At 35.7% G+C, this 13132-nt stretch overlaps 3 protein-coding genes across 4 annotated transcripts; all 3 read left to right on the top strand.

Annotated features, from left to right (window-relative positions):
* Positions 1 to 1175: 1175 nt before the first annotated feature.
* On the top strand, positions 1176 to 2982 carry LOC125223973 (mitochondrial substrate carrier family protein ucpB-like). Its single transcript, XM_048127298.1, has 9 exons — positions 1176 to 1290; positions 1359 to 1457; positions 1533 to 1594; positions 1669 to 1905; positions 1986 to 2153; positions 2234 to 2283; positions 2361 to 2493; positions 2579 to 2616; positions 2694 to 2982. The coding sequence occupies exons 1-9, from the start codon at positions 1248 to 1250 to the stop codon at positions 2788 to 2790; spliced, it is 927 nt and encodes a 308-aa protein (XP_047983255.1). The 5' UTR covers positions 1176 to 1247; the 3' UTR covers positions 2791 to 2982.
* Positions 2983 to 3340: 358 nt separating this feature from the next.
* Positions 3341 to 6528, top strand: LOC125219629 (mitochondrial substrate carrier family protein ucpB-like). Of its 2 annotated transcripts, XM_048121654.1 has the most exons (9): positions 3341 to 3483; positions 3688 to 3792; positions 4225 to 4286; positions 4391 to 4627; positions 4693 to 4860; positions 4964 to 5013; positions 5730 to 5862; positions 6059 to 6096; positions 6182 to 6528. In XM_048121654.1, the coding sequence occupies exons 1-9, from the start codon at positions 3456 to 3458 to the stop codon at positions 6276 to 6278; spliced, it is 918 nt and encodes a 305-aa protein (XP_047977611.1). In that variant the 5' UTR covers positions 3341 to 3455; the 3' UTR covers positions 6279 to 6528. The 2 variants fall into 2 exon arrangements, with proteins under 2 accessions (XP_047977611.1, XP_047977612.1); XM_048121655.1 differs by lacking the exons at positions 3341 to 3483; positions 4225 to 4286 and having other exon boundaries at positions 3691 to 3792.
* A 5648-nt stretch (positions 6529 to 12176) lies between these two features.
* On the top strand, positions 12177 to 12743 carry LOC125185327. Its single transcript, XM_048081850.1, has one exon. It carries the CDS (start codon positions 12184 to 12186, stop codon positions 12517 to 12519), a length of 336 nt encoding a protein of 111 aa, XP_047937807.1. The 5' UTR covers positions 12177 to 12183; the 3' UTR covers positions 12520 to 12743.
* Positions 12744 to 13132: the final 389 nt, after the last annotated feature.

The following is a 13132-nucleotide window of genomic DNA, read 5'->3' as shown; positions in this document are numbered from 1 at the left end:
TCTTAATTAAGAATTAAAGAATTTAGTACCGCATATATAGCAGTGATAGATTCTTTCATATATAGCAAATTCACTCTCATGATTAATTGTATGAGTTTATAATTGGAGTATTTATGAAGGGGTGGGTAAAGGGGTAGCCACGAGTAATCGAATCTGAGAATTGAGTATCCAAATGAGAAGTCATTAATTTATAGGATATGCGACCTGGTGCATATTTGAATATCCTACTAATCATGTAACAGAATACTCAACTTTAATTATACATATAATGTGAATTGATTGTACCCATATATACTTCGATTATAAATTAATGGAATACTAATAAGAATAGAGTAGTATTACTACCTCCGTCCCACAATAAGAATAGAGTAGTAGTACTACCTCCGTCCCACAATAACGAACGTCAAATGCAGCATGATGACAGAGCCTTGCCACCACCTCGTTGGTGAACCGATATCTGTCCATAGAGTAGTAGTACTACCTCCGTCCCACAATAACGAACATCAAATGCAGCATGATGACAGAGCCTTGCGACCACCTCGTTGGTGAACCGATATCTGTCCATGCCCGATGAGTATGACAACTGATTTGACAATGGAGATAGAGATTTTTTCGCGAGCAATCAGTATCCAACCAAAGCTCGTATTCACACAGTCTCCACTGGAGCTGCACTGCTCTCCGCAGGACCTTCTCTATCACAAGTTTTTTGTGACTTTGTTGTATACCTTCATTCAATATAAGTCTTTTGCGTATTATTTGATTGATCCCATGAATTTTAAAATTCTAAAACCACTGTTAATACAACATTGCACACACAAAGTACAAATAATTGAAATGTGGAGTATTTATTATTGGAACATGGTGGTTGGAATAAGCTTTTTTGTTTTTTTAAATGTTAGCCACATCTTTGTAGCATCGTAATTTTATTTATTTATTGGAATACCGACGCACACCTACTACTTTTTATAATATTACTCCAGGTTTGTTTAACAAATTATTTCAATGATTCAATGATCCGAATTAAGATTCTCTTAACTATTGCAATAACATTAAACAAAACAATTAGACACCCCACGGCATTCACGTGAATCTTGATTGTAAATAGACAAATTTGATAAAAGAAGTACCTCTTTAAACTTGAATGATTGACTCTGCTACATAAATATGTGATCATACAATTCCATAATTGTGGGGTGGACCTTGCTCACTCATTATTCTTCTCCTTGAGCTTGAGCTTGAGCTGAGAGATGGCAAACGCTCTCAAATTGCCAGTGGCTGACACCTCCTCTGGTAAGTAAATCAACACTACTTTTCACTCTCATCTCATCTTCATTGTTTTTGTTGAATTGTATGATCAGATAAGGCAACATGGCTAGCCTCCCCATCCCATGCTTTTTACCATTTTGGCACCAGTGGAGCCGCCGTCGCTGCTGCTTCCACCGTCACTCATCCTCTAGGTCGCTTTACTGAATTTCCTTTCTTCTTCTTGTCAAGATCCAATTTTTATCCAAGTATGTGATTGTGGTTTATAGATCTTCTAAAGGTTAGGCTGCAAATGCAAATGGTTGGCCAAAGAGGCCCTTTGATCAGCATGGTATGTGTGTACTATTCCTTTTTCAACATAAGGATGTTTCTTAGTTAGCTTGACAAATTCTTGGAGAAATGCAGAGACAAGTTGGCATAAACTTGGTGAAAAATGAAGGATTGAGGGCCTTGTATATGGGATTGACACCGGGTCTAGTGAGGTCGGTTTTCTACGGGGGTCTTCGTTTAGGCTTATACGAACCCTCACTGCGCCTCTCTGAAATGGCCTTGGGCTCCCCCAACATCTTGACCAAGATAGTCATTGGAGCCTTCTCTGGTGCTCTTGCAACCGCAGTCACCAATCCGGTCGAAGTCTTGAAGGTAGTAAGTACTAGTACTATTCATGGATCTTCAACTCTAAATCTTTGCCTAACTATCTCTTCAAACTTTGTTGTTTTTAGGTGCGGATGCAGATGGGGAGACTGATCACGAAAGGGCCGTTGCAGGAGCTGCGGAAGATGGCTGCAGACGAGGGCTTGACCGGCTTCTGGAAAGGGGCCGGCCCTGAGATGACCCGAGCTGCTGTCTTCACCGCCTCACAGCTTGCTACATACGACGAAACCAAGAGGGTCGAGTCCTGTTTCTGCCCTATTGACAACATTCTCTTGCTTTCATGCACTATAAGTAACATTTTCAACATAAATTTCAGCTTGTCATGAGATGGACTTCACTCGAGGATGGATTCTATCTGCATCTCATGTAACTCCACTCACCTAACACATTCTTGCTTGTGAGATAAAGTTAGTTACAACTGCTGTCACTTACTCCTAACACAGTGCAAGCACGGTAGCTGGTGGCGCGAGCACCATTGCAACTGCACCCATCGATGTGGTGAAGACGAGGCTTATGCTGCAACGAGAGTCCAAACTTGTTGGAAACTATAAAAATGGCCTTGACTGTGCTTATCAGGTTCTTACCTTTTTCTTCTTTATTTTTTTGCCTCATTGTAGTATTTATGCAAAGTAATGACATGTATATTTGTGTGTGGTTTCAGCTTCTGAGGAAAGAAGGCCCTCGAGGCTTCTACAAAGGGTGAGAAACTGTTTTGCATTCTGCAAAATCTTGCACCAATGCGGTTTGTTAACTTAACTCTCTCGGTTTTAAACTAGGGCGTTTGCGTTGTTCACGAGAGTCGGCCCTCAAACAACGATCACCTTCATCCTATGCGAGCAGCTCCGTGGACTCGTGGGATTGAAGGCGCTGTGAACCACGAGCATTCTTGGTGCATACTCAAGTGGTGAGATGGGCATACATGCTTGAACAAGTGCAGATTCATTTTATTTGAGGCTTGTAGGAAAATTCACTTTTTGTAGACCGGAAATTGGTACCTGTCTTGTTATACGTCTATTGTTTAACTAGTGTATGATATATAGTGGATATTTTTAATTTTTTATGTCATTTATTAGTAAAAATTAGTGTGAATAACGCATTGTTTGAACAAGTGCATTTCCTTGAACAATTTTAAACAACAAGTGCAGTCTCAAAACTAAACAATGTATTCGCAATTTTCTAATTAGCCACGTTTAGTTAATAAATTGCAGTATGTTTCGTTTAGCTGATATAATATGATATGATACTATATAATGGAAAAAAAGAGAAAGTAAAATATAAATTAGCATTCATTTTTATTGGTTAATTAATTATAAATCCATTCAATATTTATTTTAATTTATTAAAACAAGATTAAGCTTGTTTTGTATCCATCGTGGCAAAATTAAATATCTCCTGAAAAAAAAAAGACAAAAGAAGGCCATCAACAGCAAGGTTGCAACTTTGCCTTTCCTCATCTTCTTAAAAATAACGCTTCACCTTTCAATCATTTCGTCTGCGAAAATAGAGTCGATCGGAGAGAGAATCTGTCGAAATTGCCTATGGCGAACTCATCGTCCTCCTCCGCTGGTAAATCTGCGTTAATTTTTTCTGTCAATTGATTGACAGTAATGTGTGTGTACAAGTTGTAATTCCTATTGTTTATGCAGATGGTTCATAATGTTGTGCCCAATTGTTTATCCGCTTGTTTCTGCTGATTGTTTCGAAGATATAACGTCGATTTTACTAGTTTATAAGTTAATTTCTGATTTTAAGATTGGATGATGGTTGTAGGATCAATGAAAGCAAAATGGGGAGTGTCCTCATCCGATATTTTTTATCATTTCAGCTCGAGTGGAATGTCTGTTGCTACTGCAACCGGAATTACACATCCTTTAGGTTATTTCTTTCTCTATTTAGCACCTATCAATTTTCTAGTAGTAGTTTTTTTTATACTAATATGTATGCTAAATCTGCGGGTGATACCTTTCCTTTTATATTTCTGAAAAAGATAAATAGTGTTGAGAATTTGGCAAGTGTTTGGTGTCAAAGCTATCAACTTGGATTTGTGATTAGTGTAACACGGTGCTTTTGGTGACTAGGTTGATAATTTGATTCTTAACCCACAGCATTCGGTCAGACGCTGTAACTTTGATACGAGTGCCTTTTCCTTAGACTTATAGCTGATGCTTAATGATAAGATTCATAAAAAACCAAAGCCAATTGATAGCTACTGTACATACAACTTTAAACTCTTAAGTCATTGTTTCCCCCTTTTTTGTTTATTTTATTTTTTGGGAATGAAGTGACTTAGTATATGTTGGAATACAGATGTTCTGAAGGTCAGGCTGCAAATGCAGCTAGTTGGCCAAAAGGGCCCGTTGACTGGCATGGTGTGCATCCATACTTGATTTTCTTTTTAATAGAAGAAGCTTCTTAGTTAGTTATACCTGGTGATGGATTCGAGGATGAACACTTTTCTCCTGGTTCGGTGTAGGGAAAACTTTCTATGCAAGTAGTCAAAAGTGAAGGACTCAGGGCCTTGTATTTGGGATTGACACCTGCATTAATGAGGTCAGTTCTTTATGGGGGTCTCCGTTTAGGCTTATACGAACCTTCAAAATATGTGTGTGAATTGGCTTTTGAGTCACGCAATGTATTGATGAAGATTGCATCTGGAGCATTCTCTGGCGCTGTTGCAACAGCACTTACTAATCCTGTGGAAGTGCTGAAGGTACTGAAAGTGATGGATATCGAGCTGTCTCTAGAAAATTCCAACTAACTGTGCTTTGTTCTTAGGTGCGGTTGCAGATGAGAAGAACAAGCACCCGCGGGCCTATCCAAGAACTGCAAAAAATTGCTTCAGAAGAGGGCATTGCGGCCCTATGGAAGGGGGTTGGCCCTGCAATGACCAGAGCTGCTGCATTGACTGCATCACAGCTGGCAACATATGATGAATCCAAGCAGGTGAACCACCCTTTGTCGCAACAAAGTTAATTTTTCATTGTTTTAGTTTATTCTCATGACTTGAGGCAGTCTAACATTGTAATTTTGTCATCCCACTTTTCAGATGTTGATGAACTGGACTTCTCTTCAGGAAGGATTTTATCTGCATCTTATGTACTTGGCTTCCCCTTGTATAGTTTTAATATTTGTGCTTTTTCACTCTCCTGTGGAACTTGGAAGCTTCCTTAGCTCGGTTAGGCAGTAGATAGTCTTGAACTAATGTGGATCTTAATAGAAATACTATAAGATATGCTGAAAATAAATTCCACTCTATCTGGTAATTCATTGTACTACTCCAGAATTCTTTCTTCCTGGACTGATAGACACTATATACTTACTGATACTACTACCATGGGAGGGGGAGATTCTGTAAATTTGAGATACTTGAAAACTGCTAACACCTTAAGGAAAATAGTGTCCTCATATCTAGAGTTAATCTTCTACCTATGTAACAAATAAGGAGAAATTCTTTGCTTTCTTGCCTACGTGATATTCATTCGAACCTTTTATGAAATTAGCAAATTTCAGCCTGAAACAAGCTGGTCTCATAATTTTGCATCATCTCAATATTTGTCTATGGAAGCTACTCTCATAATATGAAATATGCATAATAGTGTAATGAAGAAGCATAATAGTTTGGAGCTGAAAAGCATGACGAAATACCTTAAGTTGCACTTGCATGGTTATTGGCCATATCTCAATTTAGAAAATTTTCGATTAAGTCTCATATGCTTCAATTTTCAAGAAAAAAGGTTAATCACAAGTTGTATAGGTGGGAATCTTTCTGCTGTTTCTAAATTAGTAATTCTGCAATTTGTCATTTCTTATAGTGCGAGTACTATAGCTGGAACTGTGAGTACCATTATGACTGCGCCGGTTGATATGGTTAAAACAAGACTTATGCTGCAACAACAATCTCAAAGAGTTGGAAGCTACAAAAATGGCTTCCACTGTGCCTATCAGGTTGACTTATTCGTTCCTTCTCACTTAGTCTAAGATTGAGTGTGTTTGGGTTTACCCTTTTTTCTTTGAGTAATTCCCACTCCCTAATCATTCAGCATGTGAGTCTTTGCTAAGTGATTTTTTTTGTAGCCTTTTGTTTGAACCTTCTGCATTAGATGCATACTTATATGACAAGCATTTTTGTGAACGGTTCCAGGTTCTGCAAACAGAAGGTCCTCGTGGTCTTTACAAAGGGTGAGCACCACTTGTAGTTTCATTATGATTCAACTTGAACTGGGCCGATTACCATACTAACCGTCTGGGATTGAGAATCAACTAGGGGGTTCGCGATGTTTGCAAGATTGGGTCCACAAACAACTATTACCTTCATAGTCTGTGAGCAGCTGCGTGGACTTGCAGGACTCGAGGCACTCTGACTCGCTTATAGTTATACACATGATTCAAGAACTGAAGATGGATCTACATTTTGGACGCTTTGTCCGATTTTTTTCGAGTGGAAGTTACAAGTCTGATTGATTACTCACAGGTACAAGTCACCTGAGAATGGATTTGGTGAATTGTTTTATAAAATGTGACATTGATTTGTCCTTGATTGGTGCTACTTGTGGTTAGGGGTCAGTGGTATCTCATCATGGGATAATATAGGAAATGTCGGATTTAAATAATTGGGGCACGGGCTAATGGGACGGGCGTGTCCGACCTTTTGCTCTACAATGGCGGACATCAGGTAGGACTTTCGCGACGTCCGCCGTCGGAGATGCTCTTTGATATTTTATTTTTGGTTTATAGAGTACCACATTCAATTTATGAGTCCTGGACCGCACCACCTATATTATATCATAATCATGTCAGTATTAAATAATGAAATGCAAACACCCTCCAGCTCACGCTGCTCGCCTCTCTTATTGTTTATCCAAACCAATAAATAACACTCCATTAAAATAAGCAAGTCTACTCTGGCAGTCTCAACCACAATAAACTATAAACAATTTTGTGCTCACATCTTAATTTGCATATCATAAATTAATTTTGTCTATTTTTACACTTTTCCATGTTAAGGAATATCATTACTTATATTAGGACCTATTCTTTATCATCTCAAGATTTCCCCCTTTCAATTTCATAGTACTACAATAAGACATTCGTCATATTTATGGGAGTGAATTATCTGAATTAGAATCTTAGTTCCCTCTCCCCTATCTAGAAGTAATGATTGATAAATTATCCGTTTTGAATTTTCCTTATATTTTCTGATCATGCAAAATATAACAAGCTAGGTATCTTTAGTTCTCTATGTTTCAATTCTGTGTGCTGAATATGACAGAATTTGAAAGCCTAGCAATTTCATTTTCCACACATGTCTTTTATATATTTGTCTCTTTCTTCGTTTTTTTTGTAAGATTATTTTCGTGGGGTGGGTGGGGTTGGGGTTCGGTGTGAATTACTCCTAGTAAATAGCTATACCACACTTTTTCTAGTGCAATTTTTTTAGCAATTAATGAATAAATTTGACTGGATACTTCTTAATTAATCGATAATTATTGAATGCCCGTTTCATAAGTTGGTTGACTTCTATCCACTTGAGCATGGCAAATTTATTACTACGACTTTGAAATGCGTAATTAGAGAGCAAGTGAAATATAGTATAATTTTTATTAATATAAAATGTTAAAACATCCAATCAAATGAAAAACTAAATATACATACTTTATTTTATATTCCTAATATAATTTATTTTGGAAAATGGCTCAGATCTATGTTTTCAGATGAGAAATTTCCCGAGATCATCATGAAATTTCATAGTTGAAACTATGGTAATTGTAGACGTAAAAATTAAATTAGGTCAAGAAAGTTACATTGCGATAATTGTATGATCACACGTTTTATTAGCGATGCCTTATTTTGTCAAAGAGATTATGCTTTGCTTGACTTTCTACGATCGTATAGTAACTAATACGGAGTAGATATTAATTGCTAGTATTAATTATGAATTAATACCGAAATTTTTTATGAGAGCGTCATGATGGAAAAGAAGAGAAATCGATGAGAGAGAACTGTTTATTTTAATTCTTCATTAATTATGATAAAATATTCTAACAACATACCAATGAGTAATTAAATAATAGTAATATGGAGATTATTAGCTCACTTCCGTAATAAAGTAAAAGTCTAATTCTCTATCAATAAATTATTTCGAAATTTATAAAAATATTAAAATTAGAAAAAATATTTTCTACCTTGGACTCTTAACCTGTCCATAACCCTCAATATATTAAAAAATTATTAATTGTACTGGTAGTGTGTAGTAATTATTCGTTCTATCTCTTATTCTCATATTCGTTCTTTCACGAAGAGTGTGGTGCTACCTAGCACGCAGGAAAAAACTTATGTGGAAAAATGTCAAGTAGTAGTAAAAATTGAATATGGGTGGAAATATTGATACATGTCAATTAATGGAAAAAATGAATATGGGTGGAATTATCGTCTATTCACCGAAAATGTCCGCAGTCAAAAATAAATGCTAGAGTGAAATTGTTAAATTAAAATTACTATATTCTTGAATTTTGAATATTCATTTTTACCATGATGTAATTTCTACACGAATTTGATGATAGATATGCATGTGGTGACATGTCCAGCGCCGCAAATTGAGGTTTTGGTTTAAGACAAAGTGTTACAACATCTGAATGCGACCGTCAAATTATGAAATTCAAAAATATTAGTCTCCTTGTCCAACCATATGTGACTATTTTTTTCGGATATATATTTTTAGGCAGTGGATTTAGTGATTAAATAAAAAATAAAAATAAAAAAAGAGAAAAAATAAATAATAGAATAAAATAAGAATAATAATTACTACTACTAATCTACTTTAATGGAGCGTTGATATTGTAAGATTACATCAGGGCTCAAATTAGTCTTAACTTGACTAATTCAAATATAGTCTAGACGCGCTCCACGAGCTTGATTTAATATTCTATTGAAAACTGAATGAAGAAAATAATAGTCTAAATTAAACTACAAATCAAAGAATTGATGATGATTGTCGATTTGTGACACCAATTACTGATCACACGACTTCTTATTTATTGAAATAATTATTGTTGTCATACTTTAAATAATGATAACTAGTTAAAAATAACAAATAATTTGGTAATTAGTATCCTCCATCCGTAAAAAAAAGACAAACTTAAATAATACGAGATTTATGTGTAATTTAGTAGCAAAGATACGTGAAAAACTAAGAAAGAGAGAGGAATGGAAGTAGCATTAGTGGATTATGTTGTCAACATTATTAATAGTATATAATTAGTTAAAAACTTTTCATTTTAGACCGGGGAGCCGGAAATTTGTAGGGACGAGGCACATTTATTTATGAAGAAAATTTAAAACTTGGGGAGGGGCATTTACTGAAAAATTTTAAAAATAAATTATATGAAAAGCAATATTTATGCAGAGGAGAAAATATGAGTTGGGGGCAAATGCCCCTCCTAAGGTATAAATAGATCTGCCCCTGTTTTAGACTTTGTCTAATATTAGAGATGACCTTAAATGATAAAACTAGTGTATTTTTTGAAGCGAATGAATTATTATTCATTTATATATTCCCTCCATCCTTTATAGTTGAGACATAACTTTTAAGTATGGAAAGAGTAATTACTCTCTGTTCTCTCAGTTGAGTCATTTTTCCATTTCGAAAAGTTTCCTCTTAGTCGAGTCATTTCCATATATGTACTCACTCGTCCCCATTAAGAGTCACATTTTTCCATTTCGTCCGTCCAAATTAAGAGTCACACTTCATTTTTACCATAAATAGTAAGTAGGTCCCACATTCCACTAACTCAATTCACTCACATTTTATTATAAAATCAATATAAAAAAATGGGTCCCACATTCCACTAACTTTTTCAACCAACTTTTCTTACATTTCTTAAAACTCGGTCCATCAAAGAGTGACTCCTAATAGGACTGAGGAGTAACTTTTTTCTTTTCTTACTTTACTCTCTTTACTTTATTCACTTTTACTTTATTCTCTCCATCTTTTTCTCTTTCTTACTTTTTTATCTATTTATTTAACGTACTCAATATTCCTTTCTTAAACTCCAGCTTAAAGCTTTCAGCCAACTATGGGAAACGGAGGAATATTAATTGGAAGCACTCCTATATTTGCATATAGAAATCACCGTCCTAAAAAAATTGGAGTATTACTATTAGTTTCAACGTTATTACCAAATAAAAAGCAAAGCTTTTATAAATAAAACAATAATTAAATTGAACCAATTATGTTGATATCGATCTCATTTGTTTATTTTATTTTATTTTGATGGATTAATGTAAAAATAGGCATATTTATGATTTGTGAGGAACACGTCGAAGAGAAAAGTTGGGTCCACCGCCCCCAATTCCTTCTAGAAGAAGATGGGGTATAGCGGTATAAAGTATGAAACCGAAGGCTGGTCGTATGAAACGAACTCCTTCTAGAAGCTATAATGCATCATCTATCATGCCATCAACTAGACATTAATTTTCAGATCTTTTTTATTAAAAAAATAAAAAGAACGTGAAATTTTAGATAATTAAGTACACGTACGTAGCGACAGCTGATAGCTCTCGAAAATAAATACCACTACTATTATAATCCCTCCGTCCGAATAGAAGCTCGATTGGCCATTTTCATCCGTCGTCATTAAGTCCGGTTAGGCATTTTATCTTGGGAGTATAAAAAATGACCTCATTGTTCCCTTAATTTAGAAGCTGCAATTAATTTTAATCCACTGCAATTTCTCACTCTCTTTCTTAATGTTAGATTTCATTATTCCAAAGAATAAAGCAAATAATAATATAAATGGGTCTCACATTCCACGATCACACACTTAAATTATTACACTCAAACTTTTCTTAAAACTCGCACCCAACTCAACCGGGACTCCTATTCGCGGACGGAGGGAGTAATATGTTTGCATACAATTACAAACATACTTACTACTATTAAATTACAAATTAATTAAAACACGGATCTAACTCGTGGAAACTAATTTTATTCCAACTTGCATATATATTCTCAATTTTGGATCGGCAACCAATGTTGGATCATATAGGAATAGTACTATTATCACAAGGATCCAACCACATGTTAGATTATATAGCAATAGTATTATTATCACAATTAAAATGCTACTGCCTTTTTTGTTTTGTTTTTCTCGCAGACAAAAGTAGACTTATTATTATTTTGAAATTTGGTGATTACTCGAGATTCGTGTTTTCGTTATTTAATTATATTTTGGTTTAAGAGTTATTAATTAGGTATATATAGTTATATTCAACTAGACTATATTATAGTGATATTTATAGTATTGAAATTCAATATGTTAGCTAATGGTGTAATTGAGTGTTAGGAGTATATGTTTTAGTATCAAATACATTATGTAGACATACTATCAAGATAATTTTAATAACATGAGTGTAACAGATAAAATATTACAGTAATTGGGATGTAGATCTGATCAAAGTACAATAAATCTAATAACGAAACACTAATTAATTGGACATAGAAAATATACTCATCTGATACCTTTTGTTGATTCGATCTAGATGCTAAGTCTTGTGCTTGTATATTAGTGATCCAGTCAAAGTAATTAAGTAGATGTAATAGTCTAATTTTGTTTGCATAAACAACTAAAACTAAAAGTATCAATCTGGGATGATATATAAGGTAAATAAAATAGAAGAGATTCAAATATTTGACACAAAATATTAGAATTGTTTAAAATATTGATGGAGAATATATAATACTCCCTCCATTCCATAGTAGTAGTATCTTACTGCCTGAGAGCTTAACGCATTTGGTTCCGGGGGAGCGAGATATTGCTACAAGGAGCTTGGTTCGAATCCCACTACCGGCGTGTGGGAGCTTTCCATCTCTCGGCACAAGTGTGAGGCCTTGGGAGATGGACTCCGTCGAACGATGGGTTGAAGGCCTCCCTACGGGCCGCGTACCCTCGATGAACCCCTAAAAAATTATCGGGCCGGGGTGTGGGGGCGGCTAGGGAGAACGACGAGTAAGATGATTATGAAATCCATAAAATAAAAAAGTGAGAAAAAGAGGTGTCGGCCTAGAGAGATTACCCAAGCTATACAGTAAACGCACCACAGCTATGAAGTGTCAAACAAGACAGCCCAACTCACCTTTCTTCTCTACCTAAAAACCCCTTTTTATTTGCCCTACATATAAAATTATAAATACACACACACGCACCATCACAATTCACATGTATATATATATCATGTGCGCGTGTGTGTGTGTAGAATTTGATTTTGACAATGGAGCAAGGGAGAATGCTATTCGATGCATCAGCTTTCATGCTGTTCGAGGCCACCGGCGATTCCGAAGACCGCGACTCCGGCGCCGCCGCGGAGGCGGAGGAGGAGGATGATGCGCAGTCGTGCAGCTCCGCGCGCCTGTATGAGGCGGTCTACGGCGGCGAGGATGCTCGCGCCGCGCAATTGGACGATTACTCCGACGACGACGAAGAAGAGGACGGCGTCGTCGATCAATGCCGGAGCGCGGCGGCGGAGGCGGCGAAGGGATGTGAAGAATCGATGAGGAATGAGAGAGAGGGGGATAGGCTCTTCTGGGAGGCGTGTTTGGCGTCTTAGAAAAAGAAAATTGGGGAAAGGAAAATAAAAATTGTTTGTTTTCCCCTTAATTCTTCCAAATTAGTATTTTTTAAATTAGTGAAGGATGCAGGAGAAATTTCTTTGCAAAAATTGGCAAAGAATCATTCATCTCCAAAATTTGATGAACATATTTTTCTTTATCAGATGTACTGTATAATATTCACACAACAACTGTAAATAAAGCTTATTCTTCATCCTTGCCATATAGTAGTAATTTTATTTTATTTTGCTAGGGAAAATGTTTATGCATCCTGGGAGTTGTGTTAATTATTTTTCTCTTAAGTTCATTATTAAGGTCATCCTAAGATGGAGCACTACAAAATTATTTAATGTAAAAGTGATTATTGTCAATATACAACTGTCAGTCCCTCATGCAAAATATGCCATCTTAGACTTTATGTTAAATAAATCAAATCAAAGTAAGAATAGTTACAGAAAACTACTTATTGAATGTAACTTGTGATAGTCAATTAGTGACGGCAACAAACACTCAGCACACGCCACAATTCACAATTACAACCAAAATTATTGTTTTATCGGTACAAGAAAATACAATTAACATAACTATTTATAGTTTAGTTTAGTAAATTTA

This window comes from Salvia hispanica, chromosome 4 (genome assembly GCF_023119035.1).
Source record: "Salvia hispanica cultivar TCC Black 2014 chromosome 4, UniMelb_Shisp_WGS_1.0, whole genome shotgun sequence".
Classification (NCBI taxonomy): Eukaryota; Viridiplantae; Streptophyta; class Magnoliopsida; order Lamiales; family Lamiaceae; genus Salvia; species Salvia hispanica.
Note: the sequence above shows the minus strand (reverse complement) of the source record. Positions and strands in the feature narration are given on the sequence as shown.

Excerpts from the sequence above, each read along its gene's own strand:
- LOC125223973 (XM_048127298.1), top strand. The coding sequence starts at position 1,248 with ATGGCAAACGCTCTCAAATTGCCAGTGGCTGACACCTCCTCTG. Across the intron at positions 1,906-1,985 it reads ATCCGGTCGAAGTCTTGAAG|GTGCGGATGCAGATGGGGAG; the intron begins GTAGTAAGTACT and ends TGTTGTTTTTAG. Across the intron at positions 2,494-2,578 it reads GCCTTGACTGTGCTTATCAG|CTTCTGAGGAAAGAAGGCCC; the intron begins GTTCTTACCTTT and ends GTGTGGTTTCAG.
- LOC125219629 (XM_048121654.1), top strand. The coding sequence starts at position 3,456 with ATGGCGAACTCATCGTCCTCCTCCGCTG. Across the intron at positions 4,287-4,390 it reads AGGGCCCGTTGACTGGCATG|GGAAAACTTTCTATGCAAGT; the intron begins GTGTGCATCCAT and ends GGTTCGGTGTAG. Across the intron at positions 6,097-6,181 it reads CCTCGTGGTCTTTACAAAGG|GGGGTTCGCGATGTTTGCAA; the intron begins GTGAGCACCACT and ends AGAATCAACTAG.
- LOC125185327 (XM_048081850.1), top strand. The coding sequence starts at position 12,184 with ATGGAGCAAGGGAGAATGCTATTCGATGCATCAGCTTTCATGCTGTTC.